At 34.6% G+C, this 15,413-nt stretch overlaps 2 protein-coding genes across 3 annotated transcripts in view; one reads left to right on the top strand and one right to left on the bottom strand.

Moving 5' to 3' along the window:
- Positions 1-15,413, bottom strand: part of LOC127414591 (fatty acid binding protein 1-B.1-like) — a 932,240-nt gene that overhangs the window by 12,179 nt on the left and 904,648 nt on the right. The window lies entirely within an intron of this gene.
- Positions 1-15,413, top strand: part of LOC127414560 (F-box/LRR-repeat protein 17-like) — a 353,014-nt gene that overhangs the window by 116,585 nt on the left and 221,016 nt on the right. The window contains exon 6 of the mRNA XM_051652672.1: positions 10,689-10,796. Coding sequence (XP_051508632.1) covers positions 10,689-10,796 — 108 coding nt within the window. The remainder of the gene's footprint in view (positions 1-10,688; positions 10,797-15,413) is intronic.

The following is a 15,413-nucleotide window of genomic DNA, read 5'->3' as shown; positions in this document are numbered from 1 at the left end:
TTCAAAACTTTTGACCGGTAGTGTGTGTGTGTGTGTGTATATATATATATATATATATATATATATATCTAATATATAACTCAAAACATCCATCCATCTATCCATCCATCCATCCATAAACTCAAAACATCCATCCATATATATATATCTAATCTAATATCTAATATATATATATATTTATTAGATATTAGATTAGATATATATATATATAGATAACAAATATGTTTTTTAGTTTAGTTTTCATTGATAGGATAAACACTGTACAGTATAACGTATAGCATATGGGCTTAAATGAGTTTCTGATTTGCTGACCCTGAAAAGTTCTTCCTGTATCGTCCCAGATGACTTGAGCCGGTCGTTATAAGTTTCCATAAGATTCTTCCTCATTCTTATAAATGACACTGGCATGTAAACACCTGCATCTCTCCTTATGTCCCGTGTGAAGATGGATGAAGCACAATTAGCCTGATTGATGACCCTCACGCTGACCCACACACACACACAACACAATCCATCTCATTGATAAAGCATGCTAAATTAGACACACTGGACCCGTCTGCACACACATCCCCATCTTATTTATTTTCACTTCTCACAATGCCTTTCTTCACAGTGGGTGGCAGTCTGTTTGGAAGTTCAGACAGAAAAGCCAAAGATTTGAGCAGAAAACGGATGATCAGCAGTTCTGACACTCTCATAGTCTCACATTTGCAGGGGAAAATTGGCTGTTGGAATTGCCTTCTTGTTATGAGCCAAAATAGAGTAATGAGAATGAATTGCTCTTATTGTCTAATTCTGTCAGTGTCTCTGTGGTTCCATATGCAATCTATTTCCTGCCCGGACAGGAAGGAACATCCTCAGTGGTGCTGTTAACCACAGCCACAAACCTGTGACTGCAGCGAGTGTGTGTTAACGGATTATCTGATCTATATGTAGGTCAATGTTGCAGTAGTCTTGCCATTGGCAGATGGACTCTGAGGAGCGCTGCGGCTGCTTGTGCAATATTCAAATGAGCGTTGTCATTGTGTCAGTAATGGCAGATCTTTGATAGATCACCTCCTGACCACTGTGGAAGATCTGGAAGTGATGAGCGTGCTGGTCTTCTCTCTCATAATAGAAGCTTAAAGGAATATTCCGGGTTCAATACAAGTTAAGCTCAATCAACAGCATTTGTGGTATAATGTTGATTACCACAAAAATGTATTTGGTCTCGTCCCTCCTTTTCTTTAAACAAAAGCAGGAAAATTGGGTTACAGTGATGCACTTATCATGGAAATGAATGGGGGCCAATACGTAAATGTTAAAGTACTCACTGTTTCAAAAGTATAGCCACAAGACGTAAACAAACTCATGCCATAAGTCAGTGTTGCTGTGTTGGGCTGGACGGGTTGCTCAGAAAACGGTGTTTTGAAGAGACACATTATTTAAACTTTTTGGGAAGTTTTTGTAGTTAGTTGACTCTGCATTTTAATCTTGGATAGGAAGAAATAGTTTGCAACCTCGTCTCATAGAATCAAAATTTTTGCAAAAAGATTTTTTTAACAGCAGTTTCCTGATGAAATGAACACTAGAGGTGCTACAACACCGACTTTTATCCACGTGCAATCCTGCGTCCTTCTGCGTGGACATTATGTTTTGGCTTCGCTATATGCTGTGCATAATTGAATTTCATTTAAACCCACTGATCTCAGTTCAGGAGAATCTGTGCTGTCATTAAAGGGTTAAACTTTCAATGCACCGAGTCATGTGACAAAACAACATGGCGCCGACCACAGCGGAGTTTGTCTTTGGGAGAAACACCAACAAAACTACATCTGGTAAGTAATTACATTTTTATATTAAAACCTGTTTGAGTCAAAAGATTAGAGTCTCTAGTTTCATCCGATATGCCATTTAACAAATTTGAGCAGTTTTTCACGAAACGGCACGCTGATAAACACAATAGTGGACAATAGCACTAGTTTTTCCTAAGAAATCCTATATTTACTGTGTATTATCACACTGAGAATTAATGGATGCATCCAAAAGCTGAAAAATGCTGCTTTCAGAGGCTTTATATGGAGTTAGGATGAAAATAAGGTGCATTTCAAACTGTTCTGAGACCAGTGCAGACAGACAGCACACTGGAGGTTAAGTCGTTCACTAAATAGGGAGCAAGGGAGCATCCTATAGCTCTCTATGCAGTTAAGTGCATTCACTCCTAAAATCTGATCAAAAGTTCAGTTTCAGGCTGCAGATGATGTTTGGATCACTCAACATGTTTGACAGACATGTGACAATGATAATCAGTACATAGATTCAGAATTTATAATGTATCATTTTATTTTAACATGGTTGACAGTGATTGGATGATGCTGGACATTACTTTGAATCAGAATTAATTATGCTAATTTCTGATGTAATGTCTGTAACATCTATAAAACATGAATAATCAACACTCCTGGACACATGATAAACTATTTGATGAAAATAATCTGACTTTCTATAGCTTGGTATTATTTAACATTTCACAATTTAGTCCCGCTGTCCACATATGAGGACATACATTTTTATGTATGCAAGCATTTGAATGTTTGCTTTTTCTGAAACTATCGGTTATGTTTAGGTTTAAGGTTTAGGGTAGGAGATCAGTTCTGTTGATTTAAAACTCGATAGAGCATTAACCTTAAAAACCAGAATAAACATTTCTTGGAGTACAGTGGGAAAAGCAAATACACTTTTATACACACCAACTGAAAAATTGACTACTGTCCCTTATGTTCGCATGTATGCACTCGGTTACATTGGGGGAATCCCGGAGGTTCATGTAAGAGGGAAACCCCACTATTGCACAATTCAGCTGCAGGTCACGTTGGAAAGTGAAGTAAACAGACAGCAACAACTCTGGAATATCTGGAAATAAAGCGAAGCAACAGAGAATAAAATAGCGAAGTCTTCCTCTGATCCCACGTTTGCTATTTACACAAGCGTCCCGGGGAAATGATGTTGCTTTGCAGAAAGCTGCTTACAGACCGAGCTGCATGTGTATGAGAGTAAAAAGAAAGCTACAGACACACAACTCATGTGAACAGGAACGTTGCATTCCATCCTCAAGCAACTTTCTCGCAATAAACGTCTTTCTGGTGCCCATGTAACAAGGGCCTTTATCTCATATAAAGTTCAAAATACTTTTATACCTTTTCTTGGTATTATTGTGCACAATACATAAGTGTCCATTATTCTAAAAAAAATAAAAAATACAAAATAAATATGAATATTTCAGCTAAATGTAATGACTTTCTCACAACGTAACCCTGTAAAGCCTGACATATGAAAGAAATGTCATAAAATTCAAATTATTTGACATGAAACTGTTTAAAGTACCATTGGACAACCTATACAAATATACATATTTTTTTTAATGTATAATATAATAGGCTTTAAAGGTCATTATCCTCCTGATTTGTGTGTAGGATTTGTTATGTATGTCACATAGGTCTACAGTGGTAAATTTTGGGGTATTATCAGAGGACTCTATGGGCTTTTCAGAGATACTAAATGTTTGAGAGTTTGGCCATGACGACTTCCTCTCCTTGCTCTATAAATATGGATGTATCACAGTATCAAATACAATATGAATAAAATATTATTTTTATGCACCAAACACTATACTGACATTTAAAAAAATGGAAATTGTCAGAGCCTGGATAGCTCAGCGAGTATTGACGCTGACTATCACCCCTGGAGTCGTGAGTTTGAATCCAGGGCGTGCTGAGTGACTCCAGCCAGGTCTCCTAAGCAACCAAATTGGCCCGGTTGCTAGGGAGGGTAGAGTCACATGGGGTAACCTCCTCGTGGTCGTGATTAGTGGTTCTCGCTCTCAATGGGGCGTGTGGTAAGTTGTGTGTGGATCGTGGAGAGTAGCATGAGCCTCCACATGCTGTGAGTCTCTGCGGTGTCATGCACAACGAGTCACGTGATAAGATGCACGGATTGACGGTCTCAGAAGTGGAGGCAACTGAGACTTATCCTCCGCCACCCGGATTGAGGTGAGTAACCGCACCACCACGAGTACCTACTAAGTAGTGGGAATTGGGCATTCCAAATTGGGAGAAAATGGGATAAAAAAAAAGGGAAATTGTCAAACTTTTTCCGCTGGGTCTCGGGAACTTCTGGTAAGATTAGTGCCCGACCGATATATCGGTCGGCCGATATTATCGGCCGATATTAGCATTTCACCGATATATCGGTATCGGCATATATTTTACCGATATGCGTCGATATGAATCTTTTTTCAGAACATATAATGCAGAAAACAATGCTTTAGAATTGGTGTCATAGCATAGTTTGTCCAGCTGAGCGCGCTCCGACTGCATTGTTTACAGATCTGACTCTGAACTGATGGTGGTTCTGCAGACAGGGCGGAGTTAAACCGTGTGGATTTGAGTGATCTCTTCTCCTTAAGTTGCTAACTAGTTTGTGAAATACATACTGGAAAGTTAATAAAAAATTACCTCATCATTTTATATAACTAATGTAACATTAACCCTGTCCCTGACAACTATGTCACTCATGTTTATCACATATGTTTGCTGTTAGCCAGCTATAGTTTGTCAGTGCAGTCAGTAATGTAGCAGATTGAAAGTAAACATCAGAGCATCTTTTTGCAGCTTAGCAGACTACGGTGCAGTGGTGGTTTGTATCTGATGAGTGTTGATTCTTGGAAAAATTTCATTTATTCATTTTAATATCCTTTATATATATTTCTTTTGAATGTGTTGAAACTTGACACCGGGTGACGCACCCTAAAAACGGCACCGTTTTTTTTTTTTCTCTCTCGTAATTTTAAATGAGTGTAAATGCCAACATCATATATGCTGAAATGATTGAAGCCTGTCATGCAAAACATGAGCTCATTGATGTCATTTAAATATCAGTCTGCTTTTTTATTCCATCAGTTACTCCTGGTCGGAGGCTGCCATATATATTTAGTTTAAACGTAGGGTTACGTCCTACATAAATTTAATGGTGCAACGCTCAAAGATTTAGTAGAGCGTAAATTGTGACTTAGTGCCCATTTACGCCACAACTAGGCTAAGTTGTAACATACGTATAGCTGGTGCAACTGGCCCCAGATGTTTATATAGCTATTTTATTTTAATTTATTCTTAATTTAAATGGTCAGCCATTGACTGATACTAAACAGTACTGATGTTAATTAAGCTATTTATTTTATTGTTATTTATTCTCTATTTAAATGGTCAGCAATTGACTGATACTAAACACACAGTACTGATTTATATTTTATTTATTTTATTTATTCTTTATTTAAATGGTCAGCAATTGACATACTAACAGTACTAATGTTTATTAAGCTATTTATTGTATTTTTATTTATTCTTTATTTTCACAGTGTTCATTTCTAGAATTTGTTGTCTATGTATAATAATAATAATAATGTCAAATGTTCTTTACATAAAAATATTTGTTTAAGAAAGCAGCCTTCTGAGTACCTTTGCATAGTCATATCGGTGCAAAATAGGTGCACAATCCACATAGAAAAGATCTGTTTTCATTCCAGCTCAAAAATTTGCTATATCAGTCACCATATCGGTAATCTGTGAATTTTCCCTCTCTTAAATCGGTATCAGTATCAGTCTCAAAAATCCCATATTGGTCAGGCTCTAGGTAAGATAACATCATAACAGCTTGTAATGTGAAATAATGAGATCTTTATAATGACAGAGCAGGCTGCATATAGGAAAATACACCGAAATATTAGTTCACACTTTAAATATATCTTATAAAATGTATATGTCAGAATTTTCAAAGCTCTGTGATTTTTATGTGGTGTGCATGAATGTAATGGAGATTGAGAGATATTCCTCAAAAGCCTGATTTCAGAGGGTGTTTTAAATAAAATAATATACAACATTTTAACCAAGCACAAGTTGCTTATATTCAGCAAATACTCATTTTAAAATATCAGTAACAATATAAACATTATTGCCGCTTTTAGTTAATTAAAATAAGCTGTCATTTATCCCAACATAAAAGTAACTTTTCATGCAATCCATGTTAAATAGATCGATATAAACATTGAAACCACTTTTTCACAAATAACCACTAGATGGTGCCATAAACATGTGGAACTTGCACACCGTAGGTTTTTTGGCTCATCAGCTTGAACAGAGAGTGAAACAGGAGCCGTCAAACAATCAAATCCCGATGAACAAAATCAAGTCCTGGCCTACATAATTTCCAAATGAATGTCCTATTACACACACGAATGTAACATTAGGGAAGTTTAATGTGCTCTTCTGGATAATGTTCTGGATTATTAAAACAAAGCTTGTTGTTGTAGTCTTTTACCCAAATGCATGTTTTCCCGAAAGTAATGATGAAATATTTCTGCTTTTACACAGATGGTTTGTATGGACTCTAGGCTAATGTTACAGCAGATTTTACTGTTCTAAATTCAGTGAAGTGGAAAATGGATTTGTGTGCATATGGCTGATCTCCACAAACTTTACAAGCTCCTGCTTTTTATGCTATTTTTGTCTTTAGCTCTGTATTTGTATTCTTTTTACCCTTTCTTTCTGTCTTTCTCATTTGTAGCTTGTGTGTGTTCCATGTTCTAAATCTAAGAGTGTTTCTAGACAAATTATCATTGTCGTCATTTAGGAATTTTGATTAGAAGGAAAGGGAATCTGTGATTTTATTTTTCTGGAGGCTTTGACTGTACTGGCACAGTTGCAGCAGCTTGTTAACATCTCTGTTTTGAGTTGAATACATGTTCCAAAACATTAAAACTAGAAAAGAGTCTTGCTGAATAAAATGGCTTTAAATATCTACATGACTGACCTACTGCTGTTTTATTACCCTCATAACGTTCAAGTGAAGAGGCCGAGCTGCCAAATAAGCACATGGTACTTACATGAACTCTTCCAACGTCTTATTTCCCTCACCAGCCTGTGACCTCTCGCAGTGTTTCTGAGTGGAGCGCACGGATGTTAATGTGACTGTGTGTTTGTACAGTCAAGGGTTTGAAGAGATGCCCTCCACATCAGTCTAGATGGATTAGTGTCCTGTCAAAGGTCACTGAGATACCAGATACACCAGGAGAAGCTTCTAGAAGTCATAGCAGGCCTTAGAAACGCTCACAAAGAGACGTGAACGAGACTCCAGCTCTGTGGTCTTAAGATGGATGAGGGAGTCGTGTAATTCCTCACTCAGAGTTCTCAATCTTACTCGAGTTCCTCCAGGTGACCTTTAAGATAGCAGGTAGCAGAAAGCCGTGCGCGGGAGTGATATACATGCTGAAAGAAGATTTGTGTAAAAAAATCTAGTCTGTTTTTCACATCATTCCAAACACGCAGCCGCTGGTATGACAGAAATGGCTCGTTGCGTGCCGTGTCCATCTTTAAGCTGCTTAAAACAAGCCTGGCTTTCCTGTGGAAAGTTTGAAAGAGTAATAACTATTTTAACAGAGCTAACTTAAATGTTACAGGAGGTGGTTAACCTTTGACCCTGTAAGGGTGACTGAGAGGGCTGCCTGCTGAGATGACGTTTTCTTTTATTCAGTTTGTTCGCCCATTAGTGTCATCAGTTTAGTTTAAACCACACAGAATTGATCTACAGGTCATTTAAGGCTTCTGTATCGTTGGAGGAATTTGATTTAGGTGTGATCTCACTTTTGCACAAGGTCAAAGTGAGGACATAAGCTGATCTTATTAATGTTGAAGACACTGAAAATAGTTTAAGCCTGATAATCTTGGTCAAACCTCTTTACAAACGAATGAAAGATGAAACGAGTAATAACTTCGAGAACTTAGAAAGTTATATTTTGTATATATTGAACTGTTTGTAGTATGTACTATATGTACAGTATGTGTAGTTTATCATGAATAAAGCACAGCTGTTGACCAATCAGCATCCAGTACCGGAATTATCCGTCTTATAAAGTAGAATATTCTCTGTAGAATTCAAATGGATCACAATGGATATTTTGTGTTCATGCAACCAACATATGAAACCAGGTTTCAGTCATGCTGTGCACATGCACATTTTAGTTTGGAAGCATATTTAGCGCTTATGTTGTTATGAAATTTGTTATACTCTGAAATAGAGGTGAAAAATAAATGTAGCAAAGTTGAATACTTATTTTTTTGTAATTAACTTAAGTAAAAGTAAACTAACTTTGGTAACACTTTCTATGAAGCCCATATTATAATGCATTCACAATGTCTCATAATACACATTATAACATGTTATAACTTCTCATAAATAATTATAACTACAGTTATAATACACTATAAGACTTCCCCTATTCATAGTTATACTTTAGATTATAATGCATTATAATGAATTCATAATGTCTCATAATACACCTTATAACATGTTATAACTTCTCATAAATAATTATAACTACAGTTATAATACACTATAAGACTTCCCCTATTCATAGTTATACTTTAGATTATAATGCATTATAATGAATTCATAATGTCTCATAATACACCTTATAACATGTTATAACTTCTCATAAATAATTATAACTACAGTTATAATACATTATAAGACTTCCCCTATTCATAGTTATACTTTAGAGTATAATGCATTACAACACAAGCAACATCTGATTTTATCTGCAGAAGTTATAAAGTATTATATTGATTTGTATATATATATATATATATATATATATATATATATATATATATATAATAGATATGCTTTAAGTGACAAAAGCAATGTCTTATAAACATTCATGTGATATTTTTAAGTGGTTATAAGACATGCTAGAAGTTATAAACATTACACATGCACCAAATACAAAATAACACACATTTAATAGCACGTGTAAAGCTACAAGGTTAAAATATTTCAGAAACTCTCTTATAAATAACTTCCATTTATTCAAGTTTGACTTGTAATGTATGTTATAAGTTTATGTTGTGACTTTTATAAGAAGATATTTATTTTATAACTTAAAGCAGTCAAAGAACACTTATAATATGATCATGTCATAAAGTCTTTAGACTGTTTACATTATACAGCACTTATTAACTTTATTAACTTCTGCTGCGTTAACATTGGATGTCTCTTGTGTTATAATGCATTATACTCTAAAGTATAACTATGAATAGGGGAAGTCTTATAGTGTATTATAACTGTAGTTATAATTATTTATGAGAAGTTATAACATGTTATAAGGTGTATTGTGAGACATTATGAATTCATTATAATACATTATACTCTAAAGTTTAACTATGAATAGGGAAGTCTTATAATGTATTATTACTGTAGTTATAATTATTTATGAGAAGTTATAACATGTTATAAGGTGTATTATGAGACATTATGAATTCATTATAATGCATTATACTCTACAGTATAACTATGAATAGGGGAAGTCTTATAGTGTATTATAACTGTAGTTATAATTATTTATGAGAAGTTATAACATGTTATAAGGTGTATTATGAGACATTATGAATTCATTATAATGCATTATACTCTACAGTATAACTATGAATAGGGGAAGTCTTATAGTGTATTATAACTGTAGTTATAATTATTTATGAGAAGTTATAACATGTTATAAGGTGTATTGTGAGACATTATGAATTCATTATAATACATTATACTCTAAAGTTTAACTATGAATAGGGGAAGTCTTATAGTGTATTATAACTGTAGTTATAATTATTTATGAGAAGTTATAACATGTTATAAGGTGTATTATGAGACATTATGAATGCATTATAATGCATTATACTCTAAAGTTTAACTATGAATAGGGGAAGTCTTATAATGTATTATAACTATAGTTATAATTATTTATGAGAAGTTATAACATGTTATAAGGTGTATTATGAGACATATGAATTCATTATAATGCATTATACTCTAAAGTATAACTATGAATAGGGGAAGTCTTATAATGTATTATAACTGTAGTTATAATTATTTATGAGAAGTTATAACATGTTATAAGGTGTTTTATGAGACATTATGAATGCATTATAATGCATTATACTCTAAAGTTTAACTATGACTAGGGGAAGTCTTATAGTGTATTATAACTGTAGTTATAATTATTTATGAGAAGTTATAACATGTTATAAGGTGTTTTATGAGACATTATGAATGCATTATAATGCCTTTACAATTCATTATAATTACGGGCTTCATAGAAAGTGTTACTCAAACTTTTATTTATTAATACTCAAAGTACCACTAGAGTGAATTTATTTTTACTCCATTACTGTAACGATAATAGTTGTAATTAGTTACTCGTTTTTGATGACCATTTCTGCACGTTCCTGTTTAAAAACTTGTGTTGTCCTTTTGCTGCTTTGTTGCCGAGAGAAAGTCTGTGAATGAAGGTCGATCTGACGATCAAATTAAAGTGCAAATGCAGCAGGTGAATGTTAATGTTCAGATATAATTTAATCTACTGATGATTTCTCTTGTCATGTTGACATGCACAAAGTCCATTAGCACAGCCAATCAGCACCCTCGCTCCTTTTTCATGTGTGTGTGTTTCTTTGTTGTGTGTGTTTGTGTGTCTTTATATTGTAATGCAAAAGTAAACAAGCCTCAGACACAAAAAGGACTTTCTATGCATTTGATATCAGTGTGCCTTTTTATTTGAAAACTCGCAGCAGTGCCTCATTAGGCCTGTGGTCATGTTCTGTGTGCAGGTAACGGATACATCCGTGCAGGCGTTTGCAGAAAACTGTCCCGAGCTGCAGTTTGTGGGCTTCATGGGCTGTTCAGTGACGTCACAGGGGGTCATTCACCTCACCAGGGTAAGAAACACTCGCAAACACTATTTGCATCATACAAAAATGTAGTGAGCTGTCTTGCTGCCTCCTAAGGCATCATACTAACTGTCATGGAATGTCATAAGTGACTTTTTATATAGACAGGGGTTCTGTGCATCATACAAATAATGCTCCGCACAGAGACTTGACTCACCATTAATTCTAATAGAGTTTGATGATGCTAAGCTAACGACACAATACTCTAATAAGCATAAAAAATATCATATCATATGCACAAATATTGGGTCTAGTAATCCATTTTTAATTACACAACTTTTTATTGATACTTTTTTACTATCAAACGACTATCATTCACTAGGGCTGCAACTAAAAATTATTTTGTTAATAGACTAATCTAGTGATTATTAAAGCGATTAATTTGGGCAATTATTGCAAGAATTAATCAACACTTTTTCACCGACATTTCAGCTGGTGCCTTGAGTTAAGAGGTTGTACTAAACATGCTTACTAACAATAAATAAATGTGGAAGGAAGCATCTTTTAAGAATACATCTAAATGACCTTCACTGAAGTACAGGTAAAATATAATAATAATTCTGTAAAAAAAAAAAAAAAAAAAAAAAAATATATATATATATATATATATATATATATATATATATATATATATATATAATAATAATAATAATAATAATAATAATATATATATATATATATATATATATATATATATATATATATATATATATATCTTAGAGTATTATTGTTTTGTTTTTCATTTAAAATAATAATAATATTTATATATATATATATAACTTGCTTTCAGAGAATGAATTTTGAATATGTTTATTTTGTCTTGTGGTTTTTCCTCTTGTTTTTTCACTTGTTTAACAGTTACAGTGCAGTAAGACAAAATACACTTATAGGCCTATTCGAGATTCATTCTCTGAAAACATCTTAATGCAGTGTAGCTTCTCAAGTGAATCTGCTTGGTTTGAATGAATTTTACTTATTTCCACTGGAAAACGAGTCAAAAATATAATTACAAAACACATTAAGAACTAATTTTTGGCAAAACAAGCTATCTCTTCTTAATGGAGCTAGGTATCGCAAATTATCTCACAAAAAGATACACAACACGACACATATATTATGATTCAATCATCACATTTACATTTATGCATTTGGCAGATGCTTTTACCCAAAGCGACTTACAGTGCACTTATTACAGGCACAATCCCACCGGAGCAACCTGGAGTGCTCAAGCACACAATGGTGGTGGCTGTGGGGATCAAACCAGCAACCTTCTGATTACCAGTTATGTGCTTTAACCCACTACGCCATCACAACTGAAAACGCTTTCTTGCAAGAAGAAAAGCTAGACGCAGTGCAGCGAGTAAAACAGAATGCAGGTGTCTCGAGAAGATGCCATTTTAAAAGTTCGTTATTTTTAATGTGACACGCACGTCCCAAAAGCACTTAAAAGAAACAGCGAGATGCGGCGCAACAGTCAAAGACTTGCATCTAATATAACGCAGATGAATGCAAAAATAAGGGCCGTTCAGTGTAAACAGCCCCTTAGAATTTGGCCAAAACTAGTTAACTTAAAAGGCAACATAATTACGTTTCCTAACTTTTGAAACAGGTTTCGCATCACAAGCACACCTATGCTTTCTTAAAGGATTAGTTCACCCAAAAAGGAAAATTCAGTCATTGTTTACTCACCCCTCTGTTGTTATAACCCTATATGACTTTCTTTATTTTTCTGAACACAAAGGGAGAAATTGTGAAAAAATGTTGTGCTCAGTGATGTCATACAATGGCAGTTTATGGTGACCACCTCTTCAAGCTTCAAAAGAACACAAAATTATAATTCAGAAGTCTAATAAATTATTCCATGAGACTCATGATTGTTATGAAAGCATACAATAAGATTTGATGAGAAACAAACTGAAATCTAATGTATTATTTAGTGAAAATGTTCACTGACCATTGATCTCCTGTGTGCGTTCATGATAGGACACGAGAGCAAAAGTTCACACAGCCCCCTCACGACATTGGGGCGTTCAAAACCCGTTTTGTTTATCTAAAAACAGGTCCTCCACAGTGATAGTGACAACAGAACACAACACAGCTGCACACAAAACAGAGAACAGAACTTACTAAACATGTCTGAAGAGTTTGTAGTCAAAGAATTGATGCATTTCTATGCCCAGCCTTATTTTTTTTAACGGAGTACTCAGAAATCAAACAGAAACATCGAGGAGGCAACAGGCAGCCACAGTCACACGTGTCCTAACCTGACGGCAAACGACATGCGATAAAAGGTATATTTTCTATGTTAATCAGAGTGTTTGTCCTAACCAGCAGTGACGAGCGACGGTACATTCTATCAATCGCTTGTTTTCTATTTTCGGCAACATACGAGTAACTCCATCCACTGTGAACTTGCACCGGTCCAAAAACTCTCAAAAACAAAATAAGGCTGGGCATAGAAATGCATCAAGTCTTCGACTACAAACTCTTCAGACATGTTTAGTAAGTTCTGTTCTCTGTTTTGTGTGCAGCTGTGTTGTGTTCTGTTGTCACTATCACTGTGGAGGATCTGTTTTTAGATAAACAAAACAAGTTTTCGCTTGAACGCCCCAATGTCGTGAGGGGGCTGCGTGAACTGTTGCTCTCGTGTCATGAACACACACAGGAGATCAACGGTCAGTGAACATTTTCGCTAAATAATACATTAGATTTCAGTTTGTTTCTCATCAAATCTTATCGTATGCTTTCATAACAATCATGAGTCTCATGGAATAATTTATTAGACTTCTGAATTACACTTTTGTGTTCTTTTGAAGTTTGAAGAGGTGGTCACCATAAACTGCCATTGTATGACATCACTGAGCACAACATTTATTCACAATTTCTCCCTTTGAGAAACTCATATAGGGTTATAACAACACAGGGGTAAGTAAACGATGACTGAATTTTCATTTTTGGATGAATTAATCCTTTAAAGTACTCTCTCCACGTTGTGAACGATATGAATCACTTGAGTTTAAAGCATCACACCTTGTTTAGTTGGCATTAACTAAACATAATGGCACACATCAGCTTTCTGAAATATTCCCTCCATCTTCAGAAAGAAAAGTGATTCTTATTTTGCCTTCACTATTAAATCTCATTAATGGGTAATGAGGTGAATCGTAAAAAGTTGAAGATCTAACACACCCCGCTGTGTGCACATTAACATGTTAATGAGAGAGAGTTATCTTCAACACACCGGCACAGCAAACAGGAAGATATAATTGCCTATATACAAATTATAAAGGAATGATATTCTTTATTTTGTGTTTTTGGTGTGTGCTGTAACTTTAACCCTCTTTCCCTCACTTGGGTTCTTGGATCACTGAGTTCTTTTACAAACATTATTTCAGCTGGAACATGAGAAAACATTGAATGTTATCAAATATATATATATATATATATATGTATTATCCCCTTTTCTCCCAATTTGGAATGCCCAATTCCCACTACTTAGTAGATCCTCGTGGTGGTGCGGTTACTCACCTCAATCCGGGTGGTAGAGGACAAGTCTCAGTTTCCTCCACTTCTGAGACCGTCAATCCGTGCATCTTATCACGTGACTCGTTGTGCATGACACCGCGGAGACTCACAGCATGTGGAGGCTCATGCTACTCTCCACGATCCACGCACAACTTACCACACGCCCCATTGAGAGTGAGAACCGCTAATCATGACCACGAGGAGGTTACCCCATGTGACTCCACCCTCCCTAGCAACCGGGCCAATTTGGTTGCTTAGGAGACCTGGCTGGAGTCACTCAGCACACCCTGGATTCGAACTCGCGACTCCAGGGGCATCAATACTCGCTGGGCTACCCAGACCCCCAACTAAAATTTTATATTAAACATTCTATTAAAGACAAATTTATCGATCATGTTATTAGTTTGTTTTGCACTAGTTTCAACTACAGTAAAAATCTCTGAACTTTTTAGTTTACTGCAAATAATGTAAACAACTAATAAATCTTAAACAAATAATAACTTCTGTATGTAATGTTTAAATTTAGAACAGTGTGTCAAAATGTCGGTTTTTTAAAAGATTTGAGCAATTCCTAACAGTTTAGTTAAAACAATACTAATTATTCATAATTACTGTCTTAATATAGTTCAATAAACTAAATAAGTGCACAACAAACCAATGCTTGAGTAGGTTAAACTTTCACTTTAGAACAGTGGGTCAGATTGTTTGGATACACGATTTTAGCAATTTATTAGGAACAACTTATAAAGTAAACACAGTAAAACCAGTATAATTAGTCATAATTACTGTCTTAATATTTTTAGATACACACTTGAAAATACCACCTTATAAGTGCAAAACAAACCAATAACTTTAAGTACAATTTTCACTTTAAAACAGGGTATCAAGTTATCTTTTTATTTTATTTTTTATTTTTTTATTTTTAGTAACGGCTTTGTAATGCCAATTCTAATTAGCCTTAATTCCTGGCTTAATATTGTTAAGTAAACTTTTTATTATTATTATTATTATTATTATTTTATTTGATCTCTGAAATAGCATAATTGCATTAATTTGTACAGATTTTTTTTTTTATTATTT

Source organism: Myxocyprinus asiaticus, chromosome 24 (genome assembly GCF_019703515.2).
Source record: "Myxocyprinus asiaticus isolate MX2 ecotype Aquarium Trade chromosome 24, UBuf_Myxa_2, whole genome shotgun sequence".
Classification (NCBI taxonomy): Eukaryota; Metazoa; Chordata; class Actinopteri; order Cypriniformes; family Catostomidae; genus Myxocyprinus; species Myxocyprinus asiaticus.
This window is presented reverse-complemented; position numbering and strand designations above follow the sequence as displayed.